The sequence below is a fragment of the Athene noctua genome, chromosome 10 (genome assembly GCF_965140245.1).
Source record: "Athene noctua chromosome 10, bAthNoc1.hap1.1, whole genome shotgun sequence".
Classification (NCBI taxonomy): Eukaryota; Metazoa; Chordata; class Aves; order Strigiformes; family Strigidae; genus Athene; species Athene noctua.
In genome coordinates, this window is record NC_134046.1 from 14,790,881 (window position 1) to 14,803,814 (window position 12,934).

The 12,934-nt window shown below is 35.1% G+C and overlaps 1 protein-coding gene across 2 annotated transcripts in view; it reads left to right on the plus strand.

The window, feature by feature from the left end:
- The window catches only part of ARHGEF3 (Rho guanine nucleotide exchange factor 3), a 132,475-nt gene that overhangs the window by 58,619 nt on the left and 60,922 nt on the right, over positions 1 to 12,934 (plus strand). For both annotated transcript variants that reach the window (XM_074914396.1, XM_074914397.1), the window contains one exon: positions 10,562 to 10,624. In XM_074914396.1, coding sequence (XP_074770497.1) covers positions 10,562 to 10,624 — 63 coding nt within the window. The remainder of the gene's footprint in view (positions 1 to 10,561; positions 10,625 to 12,934) is intronic.

The following is a 12,934-nucleotide window of genomic DNA, read 5'->3' on the forward strand; positions in this document are numbered from 1 at the left end:
AGGAGACTGGGGGAAAGCAGACTAGCAGTAGAGTATTAGAATAACAAGGGATTATTGCAATTAATGCAAGTGTAAGCCAATTGAATGCCAAGTGGAGACCTCCAGACCAGTTTCTGGAAATTGTTTCATTCTGCTCTGTGTGATTCCAGTGTTGTGCCACAGCATCAGCAATCCAAGCTCTTTTTTACAATGAGAAACTCCCTTGGATTCCTGATACTCTTAAAAACAAATAGTAAAACCCCCAAACCTTAAAAATAAATAATATAATAAAAACAACAATAAAGTGTCATTGGAAGGAAGATGCTTTTCAAGTGAGAAAATTTCATTGTGATTTTTGCTTCAAGAAAAAGGCTTACCTTCTTACCTACACAGATGTAGCAGTTTTGGAACCAGAAGAGGTGGTTGACAGCTGTGATTAAATGCTCAGCTGCAGCAAGTATAGGTCATTGTTGTCCAGTGAGAGGAAGCTCCCATGCCTTCCACTGCACAAAACCTTGAAGGGTAGATTTAGAGCATTAAAATAGCCTGACTTTGATTATTCTTGCTTTTACAACTAGACCTATAATAAACTGCCTCAACACAAACATACAAGGCTAGGAACCACAGCTTCATCATGTCAGCTGCCAAAGGCAAAGGAATCCAGGGGTTGTTTGCATGTTGACTGATGATATTACCTAAGGGCACAAAGAACTGGATCTGACAGATCCCAGCTGAAATGTGTTTGTAAGAAGAACAGAAATGTAAGGGCTTTTTTAGATTGCATCTTAGTTTTTATTTATATGCCAGCTGAATTTAGAATCCTTAAATAGTGTGTTAATCAAAAGCATAATTTATGTAGCAGTCTTGCAGTTATGAGAAAAGATCAGATAGAGACTACTGTTCACTCATACAACAAAGAACTCCTACAGAGAAAGAAATAAAAGTATGTAACTTATCTGAATTTGATTCAGACTTTATAGTAAACTGTGAAAAAGCTTCAGCATGTTTAGCTGTCTGCCAGATTCCAGTGACTGATAGTCTTCCCCGTCTTCTGAAAAGGGGAAGGAAGAAGGTTAAATAAAGATAGAATAAATACCAGTCCTCAAACAAAGCTCTGCTGATCCTTGTCCTTACAGCATCCCGTACATGCACACCCATTTCCTGTTGTGAATGTTAAACACATTGAATATAACTTTCATTTCATTGTTCACTTCAGTGTTCATTTTATGTTACATTGACCGGAAAATCTCAAATCCATCACAATAACCACTGCAGAAATAAAGCTTACTCTCTGTGTTCAGAGAAAGGCAAAAGGGAGCTGCCATTTTGTCTGGCAGAGATGTGAGTGACTTCTCAGAAGTGCTTAGATACTTCCAGTGGCAAAGTCTTAAGTGTCATAGATGACCTCACCTCCATTTCAGAGTTTTCTGCTGTGGTGTAACAGAGTAGAGTCTTTTTTCATGTGTTTATTTTGCTTGGGACATTAAGAACAAGCAACTTCTGTTACTAACACCAATGTACAAAGAGCCTGCCAGCTGAACGTGTGCTGGGTGGGAAACAGAACCGGCAGAGCTTTGTACCAGACTTGTGCAAACTGTGCAGTCAGGTTATCTTTAACTGTTTCTCCCTCCAAAAGGAATAAAGCTTTTGTTTAGATTTTCGTGTCACTCTTGAGGAAAAGAAACCTGTAACATCTTTGGTATTCTGAACAGTAGAGGGCAGCGGAAATATACATGGAAGCCAGTTTTATTATAAAACTAAGGAATTTTTGGCTCTCTTTAGAGCTTAAGCAAGTTATTTTTGTCAACATCATATAAAGAACTATTATATTGGAATACAGTGTAACAAGTTCTGTTCCTGTTCAAAATTTTGTATTAGAATTCAGTATTCTGAAGTTATGGTCCCAAAATAATTCAGCAAAAATGCATCATTCAGCCAAAAAAAAAAAAAAAAAAGGCACTGTGCTCTGGGAAACCTGCTTTAAGATGCTGTTGTCTTCTCATGGCTTCAGGCTCTTAGAAGTGTAGGTAGTACGGCCATGGAAGTGAAAGATGAGCAGGGAGGAATAATGGTACTGGTGTGCAGGTGGTAGACTCTGGTAAAGTGAAAAGAGGGCTGGCCTGAAAAGATGACGAGATTAATTTCTTCCTGTGAATGACCTTAAACCAGGGAATGAATTGTCACTTGTTTGTGAAACTAATTGGTTATCTCTGAACCAAACTTACGAGGAACACCATATTCAACAGGAAATTCAAAGGTTTCTGGCTGGTTATTGCAGAGATGCTTATGTGATTAATATGACATGGCCTCCCTCTATACAGACTTCTTTCTAGAACTGTGCATTGGATCAGCCAGGCCAAAGTTAGGTTTGTTTGGCATCTGTACCTTTATTTTATCTTAGACACTTGAATGACAGTGCAACAGTAACATGATAAGGTGGAAAATAGTTAATCCTACATGAGGCTTATTCTTGTTTCAGTATCATGAGTGTTCTGGCTTGAAGCTCAGTATTGTGACACCACCACTGCCTCTTCTAGTTCACTTCTGAAGCCTGCAATGTGATGTTATATCCCACCATCTGTGGCAGGAAATGTTAAATTAGTGATTATTCAACTAACCTTAAGATAGAAGGTTATTAATCTTTTGCCTTGTAATTTTATACACAATTTAAGATGGATCTAAGGCATATTTTGTTAACTGATAACAGCAGGTGAGAAAAATGTTGAAGCATTTAGTGAGAATTCCCTCCCGTTGTATTAGGAAGATCCATATGCTTACCTTCTAATGTGAAATATTTTAACTTTTTTGTTTTCTGGACCTGTGAAACTTCTGGAATTCTTAATTGGTCCAGAGAATTTAAATACATCCCTCCCAGTCCAGTTTGTCATTATTTCTTTCATCCTACCTCACTTTTCACATCTGTTTTGTATGATTTGTGCCTCATCAGTGGACTTTGTCCTGGTTGTGGATCCTCCATACTCTGTGATACAACTAACTGGCAGCTTGATACCTTTGATAACATTGGAATGCGATTGCAAATGGAAACTGTGAAAATGTGAAACAGATCTTATAACACAGAAGCAACAGCAGGTAGAGGTTCTGGGTAATTAAAGGAATAGATTTGGTCTTGGCAAGATGGATTTTTCAGGGCTTTTTAGGAGACAGATCAATGTGTTTACATATGGGTGTTGAAGTACTGACAAACTACAAAGGAAAAAAGATGAGAATTGTGTCTGAATATTCTTTTGAACTTACTAGCTTCTGTACATGGTAGGTATTTAAAACTTAGAAGGGTGCTTAGAATCAGTAGTATATTTGAATATATATAGATGCGAATTTTGCTGATAAAAATTATTTACATATCAAGAGAATTTATAAACTTAACCGGATGTTTTTTGAAGGAATGTTGTATAAAAACAGTGCACATAGAAACTCATGTGAAAGTGATGATGTGTTCCTGCCTTATTCCCAGCTGCTTAAACACTGGCTGTGATTCCTAGTGCAGAAGGCTATCATCAGGCTTTTGATAGGAAGGTTCCTTGTAGTTTGAGAGAGCTCTCAGCTGGCTGAGGAGATACTGATTGCTTTTTTAAACTACAAGAAATCATGTAGTAGATCTGCTTTTCATGAAGACAGTGTTGGCCCTTTGGAGTTTGGCTTGAACCTTTCCTGGCCTATAATGTTTGACTTTTCATTAAGTATTTGGTGTGTTTTCTCCCCCCATTCAACATGAATTCCTTTTGGATTTTATTTTTGACTATACTTGATCTTTTCTGACTGTTTTACTTTGGTTGGTTTTGGTTTTTAACTCAGTCTGATAGAGATTTGTGTTGTCCTTGATAGTAGTATACCATAAAGTGGAGAGGATCATAAAACCCAGAACAGTGAATCCCTTCCGGCATTTTCCTCATCAGTAAAAGTGATAAAAAATTTTGTTGGCTAAATGGTTTTCCCTCTTCTGTATAACTGCAAATTTAGGGTTTTTTTAGTTTAGGAGGATTTATGTTTTGATTCAACTTATATATATATATATATATATATATATTCAACTTTCATAAAAACAGGCAATTGATTAGGAAATCACATACGGACCAGGCATAAAATATGTTTACATTCATGCCTTTTTACATATTTTCCTTTTAAATACAGTGTATGGTGATGTTCTGAGAATTGGGATTGAGAGTTCAGAAATGCTTTCATTACTGAACTTCAGAAAAAGTGTGTTAACTTGCATTTTGCCACCTAGCAATCCTTTTAAAGAAACTTTGAATTATTGCTGGTATGGAAAACTGTTTCCTTAACTTAGACCTAACAGTGTTTACCCAAATATTTTTTAGTTCATTGTGTATTTTACTCCCTCAAAATCTTAATAGGACAGTCAAAGGAACCATAGTAGAACATGTTGTGGTATGTTTGCCTTGTTTTTTTTTAAAAAAAGAGGAAAAAATATACACCATATATACATGTATATATTTATATATACATATTTATTTATACACATATATTTTTATATAAGTGTGTATATATATGCACCTCTACTTACGTTTATTTAAATCATATAGTAGAACTGCATTTTTTACAAAGTTGCGTTCTTCCAATTAGCAGTGTTGAAGTGTGCCCATATGTATGTTCTGGAAAGACTTAAGTTTTTTAGATATTTTCATATGAAAACAATTTGACATACAGAATGATTAAATGGGTTTTAGTTTTCCTTTATTTTGGACTTTTTGTTTTGGGGGTGGGTGAATAAAGTCTGTTTTGGTAGAATGAATGGATCCTCATCTGTTAAATAGATTTCTGTATGAAAAAAGGGCTTAAAAGTTGTGTTGTGTTTTGTTTTGAAATTAGTATATTACTTAGAAAGTTTAAGGATTTTATGTGCCTATGCAAATACAGCTTCTTGAACTATTATTTATTTTGATGCCAGTCTGTGTGCAGATACATTTCTAAGCAATTAGAATGGATAGATGATTTAGCAAAAGTCAGCGATTCTTCTGAAAAGCATTTCCTTTCCTGTCACAGGATGGGTTTTTTTATTAAGCTATTTTTGTGCATGTTTGATTTTCATCTCCCAGGTGGTAAAATATAAATCTCTGGTATTGATAACTAAAACCCAGTGATGGAGAGAGGATATTAATTCAGCCTTCCTATAACAATGTCTAATTCCTTTAATTAAATCATTGCTTTAATATATAATTGGTTATCTTACTTTCTCATCTCCTGTGAGATAATTATTGAGAATAACTCTTCCCTCAGTGTGAAGACCAGAAGTGTTCTGTCTCTATAACGGTGGATGTAATCACAGCCTTTTAGGGGAACGGTGTCTCAAACATGGATCAAGTTTCAAACCTGTTTTACATCCAGTCATCATGCTCTGGGGAGTTAGGGGTGTTGGTTCGTTAGTTTGGTTTTGTTTTGTGGGGGTGTATGTATTTCAAAAGACAAACCCCAAGCGTGATAGAAAACATTTTTCAGTCTAGAGGTCCTTATTCAGATGCATGTAATGCATCTGTGTGGTCAGTCAGAAAACATAGACACATCTGTATTCAGAATAGATATGTTATTGATATGCTTTTTTTCATGCAGACATGTACACCTTTTTTAAGGTCTACAAATATTGTGCAGAAAAGGGGAATTACTGATGCATTGCAAGCTGTCCTTTTTTTCCAGCAAGGCAAACAGCGTCATAACATTTATCAATTTAGTTTGTTTTGAGTACATTCAAATTCTTATAAAGAAATACTCTGCAGTGAGATAGCAGATGGCATTTCCATTGCTCATAGGCTGATATAATCACAGTATTTTATATTTAACCTATTTCATACAATGCTGCAGTATGGCATTATGTATGTAATTAATGTATGCTGGAGATGATGAGTGATCATGTCTAGTATAAGGATAGCATACTACCTTTTAATAGGATTATTTTTAATGTTATTAGTCCAAATTTAAAATAGAGATGGGTTCTAATTGGATAGTTCAGTTTAAAATTACAGAAATATTCACATTAATAGCTTTAATGTGCTTCCTGAGAACAAATATAAGGCACGTTAATGGTCATGTGTCTCACAACTTATCCCTGCTTCGTAGTTTTTGTTATATGTTGGGGCTTCTTACAGGATTTTAATTAAAACAAAAACTGATACCGTCTCTAACTGGATATGGTTCCATTAAAACAACATGCATATGCAGTATCTTAGAATGTGATTGTGTTACACATGTAAGGAACAGAACTTGCGTACATAACTCAGGCATGCTTAGGTATCTGTAAGGGCCTCAACTTTTCTATCCCTTGTCATGTTTGTGGTTCTGCATTTTTCTGTAAGATCTCTGCATGGGTATACTCATGGACTGTCATCTTAATATAGCACATTCAGCATAGGCATTAATTTTCCCTGTTGCACATGCTTCTTCAAGCCATACAGTCCTAAAAAAAAAGGTATGAGACTGTATTAAAACTGGTGATTGCTACAGCCATAAATAATTGTGCGAAATATTAAGAAGAACTAGGGATACTTTCTGTGCAAGGTAATAAAATGGAATTAAGAAATCAGTCCTTTCTCACTAATGCTATGCCTGGGCCAGTGCACGTGTCATGCTGAATAAAGATTCACACACTGTGTTTTTTGGCTTAACACAGTCCTGTGTCACAATATAAGCTGGTATGAAAAATATACTATAATACAATATGATACAGTTTTGTCTGATAAGTTTTTGTCATTCTAACAATATGTGCAGTAGATATTTGAACCTCTCAGAGTGCTGCTTACTTAAATTCTCTCTGAAAATGAAACTTTTTCATTAATATGCTGCTTAACTGATTTCAGTATCTGGGCTATAAATTCATTTTATTCTCAAATAGAACTTAGCCAGTTGTCACTTGGCTTTGCAGTGATGCTTATCCCACTATGATTGTGTGCAAAGCATACACATTACACGTAACTCTTCTGAGTTTGTCCTAAAGCTATTGCACTGTACTTGCAGGTGAAAGGAATACACACAAAAGTGCTGAGATCAAAATGGAGTAAAGTTTATATTACTTGATGTGTTGTGTGGTTTAAAACATAAAATGAAGAGTGACGTTTAAGGGGTAATTTTCTGGAACACGGGAGATTCAGGCATCAGCTGTGTTGTCCTATGGCAACCACGACAGCGTCTGTAACTCCTTTGGGTAAAAGAAGCTCACAAAGAGCAGTGATTAATTTAATGAGCACCTTATGCTCCCTGCACAATATTCACTGCAATCTTTGCTTCTAATCCACTTATTATGGGCAAAGAAATTTATCTGGTAGCTCAATTATTGGATTTTTTTTTTTTTCCCCATGGTGTTTCTCCTACACACACATTTATACAATGATAATAGCCCTTGAAATTGTTAGAAATTTTAAAACACTAATCTTGCAGTGGTTGATGATATGTAGTAATTTCTGTATGAAATGGCTTGTCTTGCATAGCTGCTGAGACAGACTTACAGAGAACATAAGCAGTATGATACTTGCAAACTTCCAGATAACAAGAGTAGTATAGTATAGAGGTTGTTAGGTAGATTTTGTGCGCGTGTGTGTGTTACTTTTCAGTAAGTAGAAGAGCTAAAATAAAGTGAGGAGTGATCTTTGATTAGCACAACAAAGTATAAGATAGAGCAAGGGATCTGCTTTGTGGAGGCTGTCCCAGGCTTATTATTTACAGCTATGTATTTATAGCCTAAAGCCTACAGGCTATGTATTTGCTTTTCTTAGGATTTACCTGTGTTTTCACCCTTTTGCTGTGTACGTTACAGCTGATACTGAGTTGTTCCTCATGAGTGTACTGAGATTTAGCTATATAACCAAAGGCCTTGTCTCTAATATACGAGCATGTTGGTATTTATGAACTACTTTTTGTGCTGTGCTTTACCTGAATAGCCTTGCCTTGGGCGCTTGACCTCATGGACACTGCTTTGTCTATATCTCTGTGGTTTGGACCCATATACCCACTTTGAATGTAATAGATAGAAGCCCACACATAGTTGCTGTGTAACTTTCCTTCTACAGTAAGAGGATGTCCTGTCTCGTTCGAGTTCACTTTAATCCTGTAGCCTTGATGGTACACTTGTACTTCATATTATGTAATTTAGTCTCAATCCACTTTCATTAGAGTCGGCCTGTGTTGGAAATGCCACATTTTGTGTTAATCTGTAGCCGTGTGACCACCAGTCAGTCTTTAATCAGTTAACAGGGAAGCTATGTGTTTGATGTGTGTGGTCATTTGTAACGCTCTGTTAACAATGAAGTTGCGCCTATTCCATTATAGAAAACATTTGGTTTAGTTTCAAAATACATAGTATTTATTTTAGAGAGACATTTTTATTTTTTTAATGTGATCTGCCCATAGAGTATTGTGAACACATACTCTAATCAAGCACCTATTTTACCTTTTTTATTTCTTTCTTCTTTTTTTTTTTTTTTTTTTTGAGTGATGTTGTATTACTATATTGATTCTTTTGGAATTAACTTTTAGTCTAATATTTTGCAGACTGAGGCTTAAGTTTATACCTTTTCTATACTTCCATAACTAATAGTGTCAGACATAAGCCAACACTAACTCAAGCTGTGAATACATTTGCATCCTGTCCATCCATAAACCAGAATCATCAGTTAGTATAGATTCAGGTATACCAGATCCATAAATCATTTTAATTTACCCTTCTCTTGTAGAAATCTCAACACCCTTCATTTTGCTTTAACCTGTGTCCACTGAGTGGGAGGTTTGGTACCTTTTAGTTTTGTAATTTCTTGTTTGCAAAGTAAAGACTCGCTGTTGACTTAAGTAGAATCAATATTTAATTTTTTTGAGGTAAAATAAAGGTTGCATGCATTTGTATATACAGAAGTCTAATTAGGTTTGAAGAATAGTCTGCAACATATTCACTAGGATCTCAGGAAATGTTACCCTCTGGTCAAAGTACTGTCTTTACATATCTAATGCCTGTTTTGTGTTTTTCATAATGAATTCACATTGACTAACCCTAGAATAATAATTCTCATTAGTTTGGGGGGGGGGGGGGAGGGAGCAACCTTATAAAATAACACTACAGGATAAACAAATACACATGGTATTATTTCAGATAAGTCTGCTCCAGAAATTACTGTGTTCTATTCTGTCCTTTAACTTGTTGCTAAAAATCTGTACTTTAATGGTAATAGGAATTTAATTGTGCATAGTCTGAGAATTACTTTTCATAAAACGCTTTGCATTGTGTAATGTGACGAGAGAACTCATGATCCAGTTTCTGTTTCTGAGTAATAATGGTGGTAAAACACAGCTGTCCATGACTTCAAAATTACCGTTGTCAGAAAAAAATGAGACAAGTTATGTCCTAAAAAATAGCAAAATTGTATTTAAATCATTACACAAGTCAAAGATCTGCTGAAAACTAGTGAGTAAATACAAAAAGTTTCAACACCTACAGTTTAATTTTAAAACAGCATGAAATAAAAACTTCTGGATTTTATCCTTACCTTTGTTTGTTAAGGAAACGGTTCTCAGAAACCGTATGCTTGACCTAGTAGATGCAGTGGTTGTTATACTGGCTTGATGGAATAAAACCTTCAGGTTTCAGAAGAGCTAGGAGCATGGGTGCAAGGGAGGGGAGAGAGAGTTTTTGCGTATCACGTTAAAAAAACCCAAACCCAAACTAAAAAATACACGCAAACATGCAGCTTCTGCCTTTTAGCTGAACTTTTGTCATCTCCTAAGATAGGAGCCCTGTAGGGCATCTGTGTGGGGTTTTTTTGGTCTTTAAATTGCTCATCTTTGACTTCTGTAGACTGGAAACTAAATCCCAGGTATTATTATGCATGAATGCTTATCTCTAGGTGACAGACAACACCGCTGGATAAATAAGGATCATGTATTCTGTGACTTTTCTTGTTTTGTAAGTCTTCCTGGCCTGGTAGAAAATGTAGAACTCTGTTAAATGAAGTTTCATACTTCTTATTTGAAGGACATGAAGATTAATCTTGTGGTCAACCTGCGAAATTACATGAGGGAGGGTTTGCCATTTTCAAAACCAAAACCTGAATATAGAGCAGAATGCAATCACTGGCATGGATATTGAAATACAAATATATGTTAATTTAATTTCTGCAGTACATTTCACCTGCTATCCTTGCTATGTGATATTGACTGTCTGGGAATAGTACGTGATTGTTGAATGCGTGTTTTGAAAAATCTAAGTACAGGCTTATGACACAAAATACAAGTTTCTTTTCCTGACAGACTCATTAATGTCAAAAGTTTTTATCAAGTGCCAGAGCACAATTTACAATATTCAGTAATTGCTTGTTCTTGTAGTTAGAAAAAAGTTTCTTAATTGAAGTGAACCTAACTCTTTAGCAGGAAAAGTAACGGCATTTATTTTACTAATGTGCTAATATGTAACTTTTCAACTTGTGAAAACAGAGTTTATGTTCACATGCATGGTGATGAGAGAAAATAATTACCTATATATATACACATATATATCCTGTTTCAGGGTGAAGCTAGTGGTAGTTGGTACTATTAATCTAAACTGAGCATTTATTTTCAATTTGTTTTATAGAAAAAACGAAAACAAAGTACTCAAGATGAAGACACAGTCAGTATCTGCAGCCTGGATACAAGTGTGAGTAATTTAATTTTCCTTTTTGTCTTCCCTCCCCACCCCCTTGAACTAAAATATGGCTGTTATGGGTACTCTGAAACAAACCTGCTCATCTTTTCAGCTGTATTGTTTTTATGCATAGCATGAATAACTTGTTCTGCTTATTGCTTAAAAATTAAATTAGATTTATTACTGCTTTTCATTTTTCTGTAGTAAAACTTTTAAAGAGAAAAAATAAAAAGAATGACAGTTTATTGTAAAGCAGTGAATCTATTATTAGGAAACAATTATGATAAAAGCACATTGTGAATGCAGGACTTAAAATCACATCTTTTATCAACTTGCATGGTTGTATGAGAAATTTTATTTCAGTTATGTCGGTGGTTAATGCTGGCGGTGTGAAACTATGTACTGTGATAGTAATACAGTTGTGAGACCTACATGTGTCACTGCTGAAGTGATACGCCTATCACAGCTATGCTACTCTATCATGTTTCAGATGTGAAGACATCAGAAAACGTGTTTTATAAAAACTGCACAATAATGTGTATACTTTTCTTACAGATAGACTGTTTGTGATGTGATATTTTTGTTTCTGAAAGTAAAGGTGAAATACCAACTTGTTTTATTATTAAAAGAAAAATTATTACAGTGATGTCTTCTTCCTTTAAAAATAGCTATCACTAAACTGTGTTGATTTTGGTGAATGTTGAATCAAAGTATTACCAAGTGTAGTTATGCAGTAAACTGCATGTGAGTTGTTTTTCATGTAAAGTTGTGACATAAGGGTACACTTGCATTTATCATTTCAAATCCATGGAACTAAAATAGATGTAGGAAAATTTACCATTCCTTCTGTTCAGTGTTTGTTTGGTCAGCTGTTGAGCCAGTTTTCCCTTTCTGTAGACCTCTCATGTAGTACAGAAAGAAGTTAAAATATAGAGAATAAAATCTGCTTTATTTAAGTTTTTTATTTATTAGCATGTGTCAAACCTACTGCTGTGATTAATGATCAGATTTTAATTTTGGTTTTGAAGTATACCTGTTCTTTGAAGAAGCAATTACATTTAAGGGTTCATCTGCCTGGATGACTGCAAGCTCTTGTAGGCACTTCAAGTGGGCTGGGTAGAATCCAGCACTGTTTTGGAGGTCATAAACCCACAGTAGCCTAACCTTGTCTGTTAGTTAATACTTTAATGTTAGTTAATTGCATTAGGCCTTACATTGGGCCCAACTTCAAAGGAATTATTGTTCCTTTTAAAGGAGTTTTAAAAGGATTGTTATTCTTCAGTGAAACGTCAAAATTGTTGACTATTTATTCTGGACAAATTGGTAGCTTTTTAGATGCCTGACTCTGATCTGGGATGGAAAATGCTGGTTTTAACTATTTTCTTGGTTCTGCAAAGAGTATGTATTTTATTCTTGTATAATTAAGACAATTATGTAAAATTCTTTTGTGTAGAAGCTCTTATGCTGCTGTAGAAATACTTGGATAAGTATAACTTCTGTTTTGGCTACTAACTAAAGATTTAAATACGCTTGAAAGGTACAGTTCCTGTTAATAGGTGAATTCTTAGAGGAGGACAATCTAGCTGAATTTGGCCCACAGAAATAAGGACAGGAAGCACAGGGCAAAGTGAGGTTCATGGTTTACTGATAAGCAATAGAATGTCCTTAATTTCCAGCTGTTAAATGCTACTTAAAATTTATAAAATGTTATTTCTTCCTTGATACTGCTTTTCTGCATAACTATTATTATTGGCAAGACAAGCGAATATAAACATGAATTGGAGAAAAGATAAAGCAGTTAACTAAATTTTCTATGCTGATCTATGAGACAATGACAAAATTTGGATTTTTGTAAATCCCTACTTTAGAGCGATCTTATCAATAAAATGTGTGAAGGGCTGTAAGAAAAGTAATTCCTGCTACCTTCAATGAGTAACTTCACTACTTAAATTTAAATGCATACCAAAGTCTGTATTCTTAGAAAATTGTAGGGTGAAAAGGAGCAAGAAAGGAATGGATGAAGAAGCTTGAATCTTTTGTTACAGGACTTCAGAATTGCTCAGGACAGCAGGGTGGGGAATATCCTGTGAGGATATAATGGGTATGGTATGCAGCATATCTTGAAGAATGGTCAGATTATTTAAATGAACAATTTACATATATGCTAGTTGATTTATCTATTGTGCTTGAGGTAGCCTCAAGCCTTGTCACCACTTCTTTCTGTTACCAGAAAGTACCCATTATCTCATGCTGTACAGCCAGACAGAATATACTACATCTTGTGTCTTTGAAACTTACTTTGCCCTGTTCAGCATGTGATAC